General features: G+C 41.1%; 1 protein-coding gene across 2 annotated transcripts in view; it reads left to right on the top strand.

Annotated features, from left to right (window-relative positions):
- BMP2K (BMP2 inducible kinase) overlaps window positions 1–15,073 on the top strand; it is an 82,433-nt gene extending 67,360 nt beyond the window's left edge. For both annotated transcript variants that reach the window (XM_032778105.2, XM_032778106.2), the window contains one exon: window positions 8,972–15,073. In XM_032778105.2, coding sequence (XP_032633996.1) covers window positions 8,972–10,413 — 1,442 coding nt within the window. In that variant the 3' untranslated portion in view covers window positions 10,414–15,073. The remainder of the gene's footprint in view (window positions 1–8,971) is intronic.
- Window positions 15,074–17,024: the final 1,951 nt, after the last annotated feature.

Raw genomic sequence — 17,024 nt, forward strand, 5'->3', positions numbered from 1 at the left:
ATCCTGCATATGTCTTCAAAGTAAACCTGTAACCACAACAATAATATATTTTGAATTATTTTTTTACTGTGAGACTTATAATTAGTTTTTCTGCCACTTGTTCAGAAACTCTGATGCTCTTTTTTTCAACCTCATAGCAACAGATATGCTTTTGTAACTGCTTCAGCTTGTGAATGCAATGAAGTGGGAAGTTAAAGTTGAAAGGACATTATTTCTATGCATGATATGCTCTGTTCTCTAATTTTAAAAATGTACAAAAATGGGTATCTAGAGTGGGTTTCTGAGTTTTAGACATTTGTGACCTAATTTTCAAAAATACTGAGAGCTCAGTAGCTCCCACAGAAGTCATGGGAGCTCATCAGTGCTCAGCACTTTCAAGAACCAAGCCACTTATTTAGCTACCTACATATGGATTTAGGACTTTGCCATTATGTTCATGTTCTCGAAACCCTGGGTTAGGAGATGGTTGAGTTGGTTAAAGCTGCTATACTTACTATATACAGGCAAGGGACTCGGTGAAAAACTAATGGTCTCTTTATAGATATATAGGTCGTTATTTTTGTGTGATTGACCTACTTCAGTGCTCATATAGCATAATCTTTATTCTGAAATGGCCTCCCATATATATATGATCTCTGTTCAATAGATTGATAGGTGGGAACAGTAAAAGACTTCAAATCTAATTAGACATTTAGAATAAATAAGAAAGCACTCAAATAACAGTAGTCGTAGCAATTTATTCTTCCTGTTCCGTGCTCTGTCCTGATTCTTACTGCACCTCTGTGCAGCTCTTTAGATCTGTTTCTTCAGTATTACCATTAGTGACGTATGGGTGCTAACAATGTCTAAGGACTCTGTAGAACAATCTCAGACAAACGCAACCCTTTATCGACCTGATCCTGGAAACATGGCAGTGAGTAACGCTACTCATGTGACTAGTCCCATTAGCCTCACTAGGACTGCCTCTTCCTATGCCGTTGCAAGGAATGGGGGCACCAAAGCTGATTGGCAATGGAACAGTTAGTCATATACTGACTGTTTGCAGAGTGCTTTAAATATAAAAACTAAATATTATTTTGTCAGCTGTTAAGCTGTTCCTAAATCTTTCAAAACTCTCTTGGCTTTATTACGGCTGAAAGAAAAACATCGATAAAGGCTATGTTGACATAAGAGGTGCTCGGGTGGTCAGACCCAATAACAGCAAATGTTCATCCCAGTAACCAAACAAAACCCACCTAACCACTTCAGGTATAGTTGCAGTAGACAGAGCAAACAAGCTCAAATTAAAAAATTATTTCCCAACCAATTTCTTCCCCCTTTCCTCCATTCTCAAGCCCATTCCTCTACAGGGGTTATTGTCCACATACTGAAAAATTATACTTTAGGATGTTAATTTAGGTCAATAAAAGTGAAGTTGACCTAGTATGCTAGGACTTTTAAACTGTATAGATCAGATCCAGCACCACTGTTTGTAATGGGCATAGACTCAAGCCCCAAGTCTGCCATGACAGAACACATGTAATAAAAATGTTTCCCATTGAAAACTAAACACGCACCATAATATCGGATAAATCTTGCCACAGTATATGCTCCAGGGGGTCAGACTCAGCCCTCACAGAGTCTCTCTGTCTTGCTAATGCAATTTGCAGATGTTAGTCTCCTAGCATCATCAGGGTGAGAGCATGAAGATGAGAATAAAGACTAGTATGTGATATTTAGATATTTTCAGTGTAACAAATTTTCAGTTCATCAGACAGAAATTGAACCATTTACCTGTTACAAGTGTTCAACTCTCTTCATACAGAAATAGGTGTGTGTAGGTTATATACAAAAAAAGCAGAATATACACATACTTTGGTACACATTTTAAAAACAGGTTTGCCTTTCTGAACCTAATGTTGCTAATGTCTACCCTAAATCAGATAGATTTAGATTATTTTCATTTTGCAAACTAATCACATTCATGTTAACAATTACAGTGTCTCAACAAATATTGGAAAAGTCAGGATTTGCAAGACATGGGGTTATCAAGTCCTAACATGAAGGCTATACCTTTGGGAAATCTAAAGTGTCCAGTAATCCAGTTTTTAATTTAACTGTAAACCAAATGTGTGCTATTTAAACTAAGAACAGATAAGAAGCAGTTTAACACCAGAAGCAAGCAAACAGTCCAAAGCTATAATCACCTGATGTTTCTGGTCATTTTGTTCTTAAATCCATACAAAAAACATACATTACTTCTGAATTCTTCTTATGAGTGGGAGCATGTTTTAGAGGTGAAAAAGTGGTTATCAAAAACTATTCAGTTCTACTGTTTTCATAGAATACAACAAGATAGTTCAGTAAGCATCTGCTTCCTTCCAGAAATAGACCATTAACCATCAAAAGATAATATTGACCTTGCTTGGGGTGATAAAGTTGCATACTCCTTGAGTGACAAAGGAATAAACCATAAGCCAACAGCAGAAGCCTTACCAGTTACAAACCAATGAGTAGAGTGACAAACTTCTTACTCAGACTAACCAATTCATCATTTTAAAAAAAAAACATGCAAACTTGCCCTGTACTGTGAATAATTTTCAGTTGCTTATATTCCAGGGGGGCTGATTTTTCATTAAAAAAAAAAAAAAAAAAAAAAAGAGGGTCCAATCCTTTAGTCCTTGCTCAAGCACCACTGTCATTAAAGTATATGTAAATTTTGCTTAGCTGAGGACGTTCTGGGTCAAGTGCAGTACTACAAAGGTGCTTAATTGCTTTAACAGTACGTAGCTGTCCTACCTATAACTTACATTGGGTGTTGACTGGGATGTAATGAGTTATCGATTTATATTTATGCATTAATGACTGTTGCATATGGATATATTACTGAATCTTAATGACTTAAACTGCCCACAGTAGACAGTACAAATAGCTCCCCCCCAGCACAAACCATTTCAATTGACCATAAATCAACTAGTGATGATCAATTAGTCAAGCAAATGGTTGATCAAAAATATGTTTTGTTCCATGCTCTGAAGGTCGATAAAAGTGATCTCTTGTGATTCACCTAGAAGAAGTGGCTTCCATGCTAGGGGACTCTCCTGAAATTAACCAGCCTCAACTCCCTACACGAAAACATCATCACACGGTCAGCAAAAGAGCTTCAACTGCGATGACGAGGCATAGGAAGGGGAAGCTGTTCAAGTTGTACAGGAACCAACCCACGTATGGCCTTATCAATTAAACTGAGCTGGGAAGCAGTCCATGGAGCATAGATGTTAAACTCACATCCAAAATCCTGCCCTTGACACTCAAAACGGAGGAGCTGCATGAGATCTTTTGCCTTTAGGCGAATTTTCCCCTACTGTGCTACAATTGTATTTGTAGGAACAGGGCCTTGGGATGGGGGTTACAAATCTAGCCCATCTCTGAAGTAGGTGACTGTATGTCAGTTGTAAGAAGAATTTTTTTATAAATTCAAAATATATTTCAATTTAAAAATAAACAAGCCTTTTAAAGTCTCTTATTACGCTTTAAAATGTATTAACTGCTGTAAGAATGGAGTTACATGTGGGGGGAGTATAGGTGAGGGAAGAGAGGTAATTTGCCTTTCTGTATTTTTAACGCTTTTGCTGACGAGTAATTTTGTTTCCATACCACCCCTTCCTGCTGTTTACAAAGCACTTCAGTGTCGCAGTGCTGTGCTGGTAGGTGTTCACAGTTGCTTTTTTTCCTGTCTGGAGTGGAATATGGTAGTGGCTCACTTCCCTTTATTGTGCACCATTAAAAGAGACACTCATCCCCTCCTCCTTGCCCATCAGTTTAATCAATGTAACCATCCCCCTCTTTCCAAAGCCTTCCATTGGCTGCCTACCCACCATTGCATCCAACTTAAGCTTCTCATCAACTACCTTCAAAGCTCGCTGTAATTCTGCTCCTCCCTACTAATCTCTCCTTGTCAAGCTGTGTCTTGCCCCTCATCCCCTCTACTCCACCCATGCTCTGACCCTTGTCCGCTCATTTGTCAGCTTTTGCACAAGCCTCTCTGTGAGGTCTTCCATGTGACCCTCTATGCTACATATGAGCTCATCTGCAAAGGCTTGACCCTATCCACATTTTAGTCCTTCTTAAGGAAACATTTGTGTGATGCTGTTTATAATGATTCTAGTTTGGAGGTTCTTAACCTTTTTCTTTCTAAGCCTCCCCTCCCCCCCGTGCTATAAAACTCCATGGCTCACCTATGCCACAACTGTTTCTATGCATATAAAAGCCTGGGCCAGCATTAGGGATTAACAATCAGGGCAATTACCCTGGGCCCCTCACCACAGGGGGATGTGCCAAGCTAAGTTGCTCAGGCTTCAGCATCAGCCCCGGAGGCTGGGGCTTAGAGGCCCAGGCTTGTTCACCCCCACGCGGCGGGGCTTTGTCTTTCTGGCCTGGGCCCCAGCAAGTCTAATGCCAGTCCAGCTTGGTGGACCCTCTAAAATCAGCTCATGGCCCCAGGCCCCTGGCTGAGAAGCACTGCTCTAGTTAACTTGTATATAAACTGCCTCTTGTTCTCTTTCCTCAGTCTCAATTCACTTGTCTGTCCTTAAATTGGCGGTATTAGATCAGGGACTATCCTGGAAAGTGCCTGGCTCCTTGCAGGCACTGCTGTCAATAATTAATAAAGCCAGAAGTAAAGGCCAGTACAACAACTTAGCTTTATATTTTCCCCTCTAGGATGGCAAACCCCAGTAATAAAACTGCTGCTGCTAGGAGAGAGTCAGTCCTTCTTTGTAGCTCAAAAATGGGACTCATTAAAGATCATCAGTACTGTGCTTCAGTAAGAATGAGGACCTGAGCCATCAGGAAGTAGAGCATTTTCAGTAAATCAATTGTACTTTGGTGTGATACTATAAATGTGAGATCTATATTAACTGAGGAATCTTCTACTGGTGAAATGAAATCTATCCACAGAGGTATAAATTTTCTCCATATTTTGTGTGTGAGAGTAAACTTTTCTGATGTCCTTTAAGATGAAAGATGCTGTATATGACACCTGTAAGATATTAAAATATTAGCATAACTGAACTCTGAATTTTACAAAGATATCAAGGAACGCATGATACCTATGTAAAATCAGGGGTTCAAGTGACTCCTGTTCCCTCCATTATAGGCTGGCTGAGTCAGCAGAAAAGGGCGCTGAAGCTCCTTGAGGCTGAAGCTAAACTCCAGTGGCACTCCTGATTTCTGCAACAGGGGAGCTCTAAAGTTCTGCTGGAGCAAATCTCACCCCTGGCGGGAGGCTCTGCTCCACTCCTGCAGGTGATTAAGAGCTCTGCTTATGGTTTACTGCACTCAGTAGCACATCAGACTAGTAACAGATAACTTGAGTTAGAATATCTAGCTCTTGTATAGCACGTCATCCATAGATCTCAAATGGCTTTACAAAATACTGACCACCCAATCAATATCGTTCCCATTTTACAGCTGGTGAAACTGAGGCAGAGGTGAAGTGACTTTCCCAAGCCACTCAGTAGGCCAGTGACAGAACCAGGAAAAGAACCCAGCTCTCTTATATAACAGTCTGGTGCTTCATCCACTAGGCAACTCTGCCTCACCCATAAAACTGGCGTTGCATTGTAGAAAAAAATCACTTAATGAAAGAGGTCATTTTGTGCTATTCAGATGGAGCCTAAATAAAGACGAGCTGCCTTTTCTATTTCTCTTGCCCCCCCCCCTTTGTTTACAAGCTCTATAGGCACTATTTTGGCCTCATAATTAACAAAAGTATTCCCAGTAATTAGACTTGAGCCTCTCCTACCTCAACTACAACCTTTTTCTGGAGTAGGGGGAATATTCTCTGATCTGTCTCTGCAAACCTACTATCCTGTACAACTGAAACAGGACCCATAATCTCTGTTCCGTGGAGATTGAAAAAAGATTTTTCAATGTATCCTTTTTATGCTATTTCATAAGACTTGATTTTGTGTTTGTAGTTTTAGTCTTTCTAGTGCATCAGTGTAATGAACTGACTACACAGTAAGGCACTTAAGCATGTGCTTAATATCAAGCATATGCTTAAGTGCTTTGCTGAAGCAGGGCCAAAGTATTGTAGTAGGTGAGAAATTAGAACATAGCTTTTAAAATGTGCTTCTGGGAAGGAGGGAGGAGACATGACTTTTTTAAAATAAAGCAACAAAACAGTGTTTCATAACAGCTACATCTTTTTATAAATATGTGGTACTGCTCAAGCATCTGTTTTTGCTGGCTTTTTTGTAGGGAATTAACATATGCTTATACATATGCTGATCCAGAGACACTACCAGGTTGTCACATTCACCAATCGTTCACCCTGCACATGGTGCTGTATAAAAAAATGCTTCTGGGACTGTATGGCAGCCATGTGGCTTGCTGGTGTGCTGAATTCCCCCACCTCCTCTTCATCTGTGTAGTTCTTCACACAAAGCCTTCTTAATCGAACTATGTGCAGGAAAAGGTGAATTTCACCCTTTGATAGCTCCTGCAACGACCCTGGTCAGCATTATTGTTACTATCATTATATTATTCTCTGATCCACTCTCAAGTGATGGAGCTGCAATGTGATCTATGTTCTGGGGAGAAGAATGGGACATTTGACAAGTACAGATATATTGTATTGAACTGAAGTGTAAAGCCTTTCTTCGATTGATTGTAACAGTTTGTGGCTGTATTAGTTTTCTCCCACCTAAATATTACTGAAACTCAGAATTTGAAAACTTCAGTGTAAGAGACATCTTCACAACATACAATATCCCAGCTATAAAGCTTGAGAGTAATTACCCAAAAGTGACTTTGATGTGTAAAAATAGCACCTTCTTAACATATCAGTCCCTGAGTGTAGAAGTCATGTCTGCTTACTTTACTGACATGAACAAGCTTTTACTGCTTCTAACACTACCAAGCCAATGTACCCATGAAAGAGTAGATTGTATTCCTATTGTGCATCAGTCATTGAAAGTGAAATTGTCAGCTACCTTCTAATTGCAGAATCTTAATCCGGTAGGAGGATGTCAAAGCAAGAACAGACTGATTTTTTCAGACCCAAGTTGAGCCTGCTCGTTTTTTTTTTTTAAACCCTTTCATGATTTGTAAACTGCTTAATGGGAGAAAATGAATATGGAACCTCACAATGTCAGTTTAGAGCACGATTTTTCTGATTGCAGCCAGTTTGAAAAACAGCAGGGCAAGTACTTGGAATGTATTTGTCAAAGAAATGTTTCCAAAATTTCCTACTGTTGCTACCACCAGTTCAGCCTCATTGGCATTAACAATACTGAGTACTAAGGTAGACAGATCACCCACTGTCTCAAGGGCAGTTAGGTGCCTGACTGGCACTTGTGCCTTTAAAAATTTCCCCCGTATCAATTAGATGAGGGGTTCTCAACCTTTTTCTGAGGTCCCATCCAACATGGTATAAAACTCCACGGCCCACCTGTGCCACAACTTTTTTCTCTATAGAAAAGCCAGAGCTGGCATTAGGGGTAACAAGGAAGGCTATTGCCTAGGGCCCCCTGCAAAGCTAAGTTGCTCAGGCTTCCCCTTCAGCTCCAGGTGGCAGCGTTCAAGGCTCCGGGTTTCAGCCCCACATGTCAGGGCTTCAGCTGTCTGCCCTGGGCCCCAGCAAGTCTAACAGTGGCCCTGTTTGGCGGACCCCCTGAAACCTGTTTGCAGCCCCCCAGACCCCTGGTTGAGACCCACTGAATTAGACCTCCTGTGATCAAGGCTAGGTAAACACTGCACTCAGAACATTGGTAGCAGTTGGTGTAGTCGGCTCCACTACGGATTGCAACAGTACGGGCTTGGGGGGCCCTGCTAATATAGCATCTGCACCTCAATATCCCATACCTAGCGTGAGTGCTAATGTAGGCCCCCTCTCCAGCCTTTTCAATACGGTGCCGTAAAGCCTTGGCAGAGCTGGGTTCCGATACCATGCTGAAAATACCTGTGCCTGGGCTGTACTGGTGCTTGCATTGGTGCATCAGTGTTGGAAATAGGCACAAAAATGTGTAGTATAGACAAGGTGAAATGAAAGTGACTTTCTAGAGAAATTTAAACCAGTCTCATTTAATCCTTTGGGAACTCATGTGGAGAGCCTGTCTGAAGAAATTGTATAGGAACTAAGCAATCTCCATTCTTTGCATTATATTCTTTTGCAATTTGTTTTCACAGTCCATATATAGCTAAGTTGTCCATTGATGTAGGATGCTGCAGTAGCTATCAGTCTACACTGCAGTTCTGTATCAATATAAAAACATCAATATTGCTACAGACCAGTACCTCTGCAGCTGTACAGTGCACGTGTCCAGTAAGATGGTGTCCACATTTGTCTTCCAAAACTGAAGAAGCCTCTTCAAAGTCAAATGCTGTCAGACAACTGTATTGCCTTCTGATTTGTGATTGGTAGGAAGACGTGTTTGTTACATGGTGTACAGAAACTGGACAAATTAGATGAAATGTGACTAGCTCACACTGGTAGACTTTTTTTTCCCCATTAATTGAGCTTTGCAGGCTAGATTTTGAAAAGATCAGGACCCCACCGGCTTCCACTTAAGAATCTTAAAGAAACGGAAAGATTTTCAAAGCGCTTATCACCCAGCAGTTCCCATCATTTTCAGTAGGAGCTGCATTGTTCAGACCTGGCCCTACTTGTTTATATTGTAGCCTTATCTTTTGAAGATTGATACCAAGAGCTGTCAAAGGAGAGAAACAATGCTGTTCCCGCAGGCCAGGTGTATTAGAAGTAACCTACGGGCACAAAGGTCGGACAGTTTACCTGTTTCATTAGCGTCAGATCAAAAGTTGAAATTCTATGTGGACTTTCAGTCTCTTTTCTGTGAATAACTGCAAAAGAGGCACATCTGAATCCACCTGCACCTTTCTACATGTCTATATGGTGTGTGTGAAATAAGAACTGTTTGTTGTAAAAGTGAATTTAAGGTTATGTTTTATATTTTCTTTGGCCCTCCAGGTTCTCCAGGAAAGGCAACTGACAACTCAGCCAGCAGCCAAGAAAATAATTTAGGGAGCCCAAACAAGACTGAAAAATCAAGTCAAGCCTCTCATGAGCACCATCCAGGAAGAAAAACTGCAGGGGGACAAGTGCAGAAAGGAAATGATGAGTCAGAGAGTGACTTTGAATCTGATCCTCCTTCTCCCAAGAGCAGTGAGGAAGACGAAGAACAGGACGATGAAGATGTCTTACAGGGGGAGCATGGAGACTTTAATGATGACAATGATACAGAGCCTGAGAACTTAGGCCATCGGCCTCTCCTTATGGACTCTGAAGATGAAGAGGAGGAAGAAAAGCAGAGTTCTGATTCAGATTCCGATCGCACCAAGGGAAAGCCCATGGAAGAGATCCCTTGTGGTAGATACAGAGAGGTGGGTGGCAGTCGTGAAGACAGAGAACCCAATGTAGCACTCTCTTCCTTGTCTGAGTTACCAAGTACTGTGGCCAAGGTGAGCCCTGGCCAAGAATTTGATGTGTTTGGAGCTGTCCCCTTCTTTGCTCTTCAGACTCAGCAACCTCAGCCAAGAGAAAAGAGTGACACAGATTTCTCTCCTCAGCCTGCTTTTCTTGGCCTGAGGCAAGAGCAAGATGACTTTGATGTCTTCACCAAAGCCCCATTCAACAAGAAGGTGGCCCAGGCAGATGGCCCGGTTATAGGAGCTGAGACCCAAACCTCCTCTACTTCTCCCCGAAGTGTGGATATTTTTGGCTGCACCCCTTTCCAGCCTCTTCCCACCCCAAAGGGCAGTGAAAGCAGAGAGGACCTTTTTGGGCTTGTCCCCTTTGAGGAGATTACAGGGAGCCAGCAGCAACAGAAGGTGAAGCAGCAGCGGAATCTGCAGAAACTCTCCTCCCGGCAAAGACGCATGAAACAGGAGGTGCCCAAAAGCAATGGGAAGCGCCACCATGGCACCCCGACCAGCACCAAGAAGGCTTTGAAACCCAGTTACCGCACCCCAGAGAGAGCCCGCAGGCACAAAAAAACTGGCCGCAGGGACTCCCAAAGCAGCAACGAATTCCTAACTATCTCCGACTCCAAGGAAAACATAAGCGTTGCATTGACTGACAGCAAAGATCGAGGCAACCCTTTGCAAGCGGACGAGAATCTGCTGGACCCCTTTGGAGCCAAACCTTTCCACCCACCAGACTTGATGCGGAACCCACAACATCAAGGACTGGCTGACAACCGTGGAGACCATAATATAGTAGTGCCTGGTAGACCTCGACAGAGCTCCCTGCATGGGGCCATTCACAGTGGTGATGGGCTAAAAACAGATGACTTTGGTGCGGTGCCCTTCACAGAACTGGTTGTGCAGAGTGTAATGCCACAGCAGGCCCAGCAGCAACAGGCATTAGAGTTAGATCCATTTGGGGCAGCTCCATTTCCTTCCAAACAGTAAATGCTTCCACTAGACTATTTCTCATTCTCTGCACTATTTAACTTTGTTTTTAAATAGTGTAATAATTCATCTGGTTGAATTGCCAGGAAACTGATTTTTCGTACAGTTTATTCAGCCTCGGTACTGCATGCCCAGCGTTCCCCCAGAATTTTAAATCATGTGTTTTTGTATTGTACAAAACACCCAGAAAAAGGAGGAAGCATTTCAACAGGACAGCGCATTTCCAGAGCAGAAGTGGAATCCGACATGAGCTATTGTTTCAGCCACTGACTTTGTAGCCATGAAATATACTGTTCTGCACTTTTGCGTGGCCTTTCCGCTCATAGGCGAGGGGGAAAACGATGGAAGAAGGTCTGCCATGATGCATCCAGTTAGTCTGATGGAATGGAATCCTTCTATGATACAAAACTTTGATTCTCTCTGAGACCTGAGATAATATGTATGTGCTGGTATCCATGATCTGCTGGAAATTCTTCAGTCTCCACCTTCTAAATGAAAGCTCTTTTCTAATCCTAACAAAGAAAGCTACTCAAAGGATTGTGTGTCTCAAGATTTCAGAGCATGGTAGTGGCTTGAGAACTGGTGCACAAGTAGAGGTGGAAGGCCATTTTTGTGTGCCTGAACATTAATATTTTTACAGTAAGTGCCATTAATATAAAATAGCAAAATGAAAGTCTAGAGTTAAAACTAAAGATATAGAGAATATATTGGCTTAAAATCATGGCTAACAAAGTAGCAGGAATACAGCCAGCATTTGCAGCACTTTGAAGACTACACAGTACATTTGACAAGAGGGGCTGATTTACGTGGATGCCATGTCTAGCACAGCCGGAGTATATCAGATCTTCAGTAAAATTGGCAGCAAGGGAAAACACGTAAAGATTACAAATCAGTTTTATGCAATTATCAATTAGGGTTTGCATCTGAGAATACCACTTTTTTTTTCTTTTGGATTTTTATTCCAAACAAAATGTGTATATCTTTAGAAACTGTTTTTAAACAGCTATGAAATTGTCACATAATATTCTTTTAAGTTCTGACAACTCTATTATTGTACTTAGTCTGTTTTATCAGAGTTTCTGCTAAATGCACTGAGCTATGAAGAAGCTGTACCATGAAACCACAGAGTTTCAGAAGAGAAGCAGTAAGCAGCAGGTAGCTTGTCGATGCTGATTACTATTCTGTCAGTAAACTGCGTTTCATACCACAAGGCCTTACAGACAGGACCTACTTCCTGCTACAAAGTACCTCTTAAGCCAACAGGTGCACATGAGAGTGCTAAAAATGTATAGTACACAGTATGTCATGATGGGCTGGTGATGCTAATCCACTTGGTGAATACGTGATTTAGTTGTTATAAAAGTATATACTACCTGTATATGAGCCTGATTCTCCACTGTCTTGTACCTTGTGTCTAGTCACTTACACCTGTTGCAAAGTGAGCAGAAATCAGAGTGGTGGTATTTGACACCCATTTCACATTCATTTTTCACAGGTGTAAATGACTAGACACTAGATGGAAGGAATTGGGTCGTCTTTGTTTATTTCAACATGATATATCTTGCTCTGAATATTGACATTTTGCACAAAAAGCCAAATTTTAAATTATTTGAGACAAATCAATGGATGAATGAATTGTATATGCGGATGCAGTGAGTGTTCCCTTCCTACCCACCTGCCCCCCTCCCCCCAGACACACACACACACACACACACTCACTCTCTCTCTCTGGATTAGCTAAAATCTAGATTAACACATTTCTTCTGAAAGTCTTAAGAAAAATACAGTTAGGTGCAGACTCTTCCATAGATTTTTCCAGAGGAGTCTGGCTCTTTTCAAGCACAAAAATAAAAAGGAGACTTCTTAAAACAAATTGCTGCTCTCCTTTGCTGGCTTTATTCAGTTTTCTTTGACTGCTTTTTTGGATTGACTAGAAACCACCTGTAGCTAAAGTATTCATGTCTCTAGTCCTAGACAAGAGAAATAAGATACATACATGGGTCTTTATCTCTTTCTCTTCCTCTCTTTTTCCTTTATTCTGACAAAACATGAAATTCAAATACAAAGTCTTGCTGAGTTAGAGATGTCCTCGTGCTAAAATGTTTAGCTTTGAGAGAGACAGTTAAAAATGGGTAACCTCTATCTGCATCTGAATATTCCAGTTTTTAGGCTCTGTCCCTATTAATCTTTCCTATTCTTGTGCCAAGAAGCAGATGTCGAGCTTGCATTTTTTTCTGGCTCTCAGGTTAACATTGATTTACGAAGAAACACACGAAACTGCTTTTACGTAGCTCTTTATTGAAATTTCACACAACTACCTAATTAGTTGTTGGAAGATGTTAATTCCAAAAGTGATCAGATTACTCCGGGGGGGGGGGGCGGTAAATCCTGTAATGTGGACTGGGAGATTATAGTAAATCGGGTCTAGAACACTAAGGTCATGGCTTTCATTTGTGTAGAATGATCTTAACTACCTGCCAAACATTTGCCTGAAATTGGAAAATTCATTTTTTAGTCATAGATATATCTCACACACAGGAATTATATCTCTGAATTTAACAGTCTGCACAAAGGGATTCTTGACTCTGGCTCTCAAGTGAAAGGGAGTTTGCCTTTGACTTCAATGGGGGGAACATTGGGCCCCCCAAAAGGTTATCTACTAAGATAGCTCCTGTCTTAGAATATCAGTTAAAATGAGCGTAGAAGGCAGATTACTGCCATCCCAATTAGATTTCGAAAACTTTTATCCTGACACATATTTAAGCTGGAGAATATTTTAAATGTTTTCTTTCTTTTTCTTCTCGCCACAGAAGGAAGGTATAAGTTAGATGAAACGAGACTCAGTAATGAATTACCAAGGGAGACAAAAATACGGTAAAACCAAGTAATTCCAAAATTGGCACATTTCTCTGACCTTTCATTATTATGGTCTTTCCTTCCTAATGGCCTTAATATACCTTGATTTATATACTCTACTTATATAGCAGATCTTTTTCAGACATGACTTATTTTTAATGTTTCTGTTGTTACAGTGATTTTTTGGTGGTGATGGTGAAGAGAGACTATATTAGCATGCCTTACAAACCTGGCTTTGCCTGGTTGGCTGTGCAGTAGACTTGGCCTGTGAAGATATTGACCTTGAGTTTAATTTCCATTAAGATCTATTAATGGAAACAAAGTAACTGGTGTCACTAGGGAAAATATACCTTTGGCTGTACTCTGTGTGTATGTATGAATGCATGTATGTATTTTAAAAAGGATTATTATATCACGACCATACCTGAAGTACTGGAAGAAACATACTATGATAAATTTGTACCACAATGCTGTATAAGACCATGAGAGGCAGGTAGGGAATTGTCACTTTTTTTTGGTTAGCCAGCAGGGAGTATCATTTTAGGGTTTGATCCTTCCCTCTAGAATATAAAAGGCAGCATGGGAGATCTTCACAAATCAACTACTTTCGAACTGCAGTAGGTCCAAGCACTTAGGGAACGTAGTGCCATGATAGCAGTCCACACAGTCCATCAGTGCACAGCACGCTAGCATGATGTACATTTACACCTCAGCTTGCAATGCACTAGCTGTTTTCTTAACAAGCGTTGAGTGGGTTTTCTAAGATTGCACATCTTGTCAGAAGGTACTAATAAGCCCTTCTTGGCTAACGGCAAGAGTCATTGAAAATAAGTCTAGCTTCTCTGCAAACCCCAAGGCATCAGTTTTGGGAGATCTGCATTGCTTTTTACTGGCTTGCACTATACCAGAGCTGGACCTAATTTAGTATGTCCCACACTTACGGAAATATCTTTTCATTGTTAACATGTTCCAGTTAGTAAGATGAGATACCCACTGTGAAAATAAATGGATATATCTACTACTGTGAGAATAACAAATAGAGTTTATCTGGAGACTTTTGTACTATATGGTGTATTTTTATATATATAAATACACATGCACTCACACATTACAGATCTCTTGGAGTCAATGTGACTTTTTTAAAAAAAAATATCATTGCAGCCACAATCATTTTCATGTGACTGGAAAAGAGAATATGAACAAAAGCCACTAAAAATGCCATGGAGACATGAGAAAAATGCCAGGGGGCGGATGCTCAGTTATTTTTCGACAGTACATCTTTCAGAAGGAAAATCAAATAATTGTGTGTATACCAAGTTCGTTTGTGTGACTAGGACATCCTCTAATAGTAAACAGCATACAAGCTATTTTTAAATTGCTGGCCTACAGCTTTAAGTGCACTTTTCGGAATTACACTTCCATTTCTTGTTAGACTTGAAGTTTCTAAAGCTTTTTTGTGTACCACTAAACAGAGAACTTTAATTTTTCTGTGAACTTGATGTACATCATCAAATACTTGCGATTGTTATTAAAAAAAATAATCAAATGTGATAGTGATTTTGCAGACCTCCTTAAACAACTAATTGTGTAATATCATATTCCTGATGAGCTGCAGTTAACGTTCTCCATTTAATCACTAATTGAGTTTTATGGCATTTTACCATTTCACTGCTACAGACTTGATTTTGGTCCCTAGTTCATTCTGTTTGAAATATTTTTTTCTTATTGTTTATCATATCTGCTGCCTAATAATCTGCTTTCTCTTAAAGCAATAAATCCCAGTGGATTACACATTCTTTTATAATTCCATGAATGCAACATATTTATTTGACTCCTTCCTGCAGAAGATTTTCAGATGTGAACATTCAGATTCTTAATAGGGTAGGGAAGCCAAATGTTGCAGTTTACATTCCTGGCTAGAAGACTAAATACTGTCTATATGCTTGCTATACGGATTCTGCCCTGCAATTGATTTTCTAACCATTTTTTAGGATAAAACTACTCTGGGCCAATCTACTAAAACCCCAGAGCAGACTGGGGTAAAAGTAGGGCTTTATTGAAGACTAATGGCAATATTAATGTTACCTCTATTCAAATGTGAAAGGGAAGAAACCAGTATTAGTGGTGATATGGCTGGGTGTTCTGTCCTTCAGTCACCATCGCTTGATTCAGAGACCTAGTCTCAAAAAATGATGCACATCTATGAAAGAAGCTTTGTTAAAAGGTGGCTAATGAGGTTCTTTTCATCTGTAGGTCCCTTTTCAAATCCAGCTCAGTTTGCTTTTGAGTGAAAGTTACCAATAGCTGGTTGGCTGGTTATGGTCTTACGTTAAACAGTTGGCACCACCTTTAGCAGTTTCAGCACAGGACACAGTGATTGAATAGGCATAGAAAACCTCTGATTCTTCTTAGGTGGTTGTTACAGGTTAGCTGTCCCTTTAAGGGGGGTCAAACCCAGCCACATATGTGCTAGCTGAGCTGCCTCCCTTACCCCCCCCCCCCGATGTTGGTCAGCTGGGGTTTACATAGGTTCATTAGCAGGCTCAGCTGGGTGGATTGCACATAAGGAGGGTTTGCTCCTTGGGTGGTGTGAGGCCAAGTTCCCAGGAGAAGCAGCGGACAGCAAAGGGAGCTAAGAGAGGCCGGTTGTCTGGCTGGCTCCTCTGGGAGGGCTGGAACTGAGCTAGGGCAGACTCAAAGCAGGAGGGCTGTGCCGGGTGGGAAGCAGTGGGTACCCGTTGTGTGTTGGCTAAGTGTGGACTCTGAGGGGAGGAAATCTGAGAGCCAGCTTTCTGGAAGAAGGGTGAAGGACTGAGCATTGAGCCCAGGAGGGGCAGGAAACTATTTTGGTTTGTCAGGTGTGAAGATTGTTTTGCTGGACTCTGTTTATAGCTCCAGAAAAGGACAGAACGGAGTCTGATTTGGCTGGAAGGAAATGGGCTGAGGTTGTTGCAACACCAGGTCTTGCTGGAGGGGGATGCTGAGGACTATTAAAGTGGTCTTTCCAGTTAAAGATCTCAGCATTTTGGTAAGACTTCTGTGGGGACCGTGTGTGATGGAGCTTATTCTGATGCCTGTGCTACAGCTAATTACAGTATTTAACATGCACACAAACACGCAGCCTGGATACGCAACATACAGGGAGATAGTATAGTTACTGTTAAAGTTTCTTAGGATTCATGAAAGAATCAAGTAGAGGAATAGATGTGAGCAGTTTTTCTGCTGTAGCCCAAAATCCACCCATTTTCATACACAATATCTTGATGTAGGCTACACTTACCGCAAGATTACATGGTGGTAACACTATTATGGTCTCTGTTAAGCCTATGGTAGTTTGATTTCCTGTAACAATGCATCCAAGAAGAGGAGGGAAAACGATGGCCTGTGGTTCTAACATGAACCATGCTTAGCGGAGGAGGAGGGAATGTGTCATTGAGGAAGGTAAGAGAAACATCACAGCTGAACTCCCTTTACTTGGGCCGAACTGGTTTAATTCAGGTTGGGATATGGGCCAGGCCCTCCTGTGTCTGGGATTAAGCACAATGTATGTACCTGTGCTGTTTGCTCTGACTAGAACCTTGTATAGGAAGTCATCCCTGTCCAACACAAACCTGTAACCCAAAAGCTCCTGCAATTACTTCATATTGAAATATGACCAAGATGCATCTGACTGACCCAAACCACTCCTGCAAACGGAGGGAATTAATATTGGTAGCCAAAGAAACCATGCAGTGTTTCTTAGAATCTAATCAAGT

The sequence above is a fragment of the Chelonoidis abingdonii genome, chromosome 5 (genome assembly GCF_003597395.2).
Source record: "Chelonoidis abingdonii isolate Lonesome George chromosome 5, CheloAbing_2.0, whole genome shotgun sequence".
In the NCBI taxonomy this organism is placed as follows: Eukaryota; Metazoa; Chordata; order Testudines; family Testudinidae; genus Chelonoidis; species Chelonoidis abingdonii.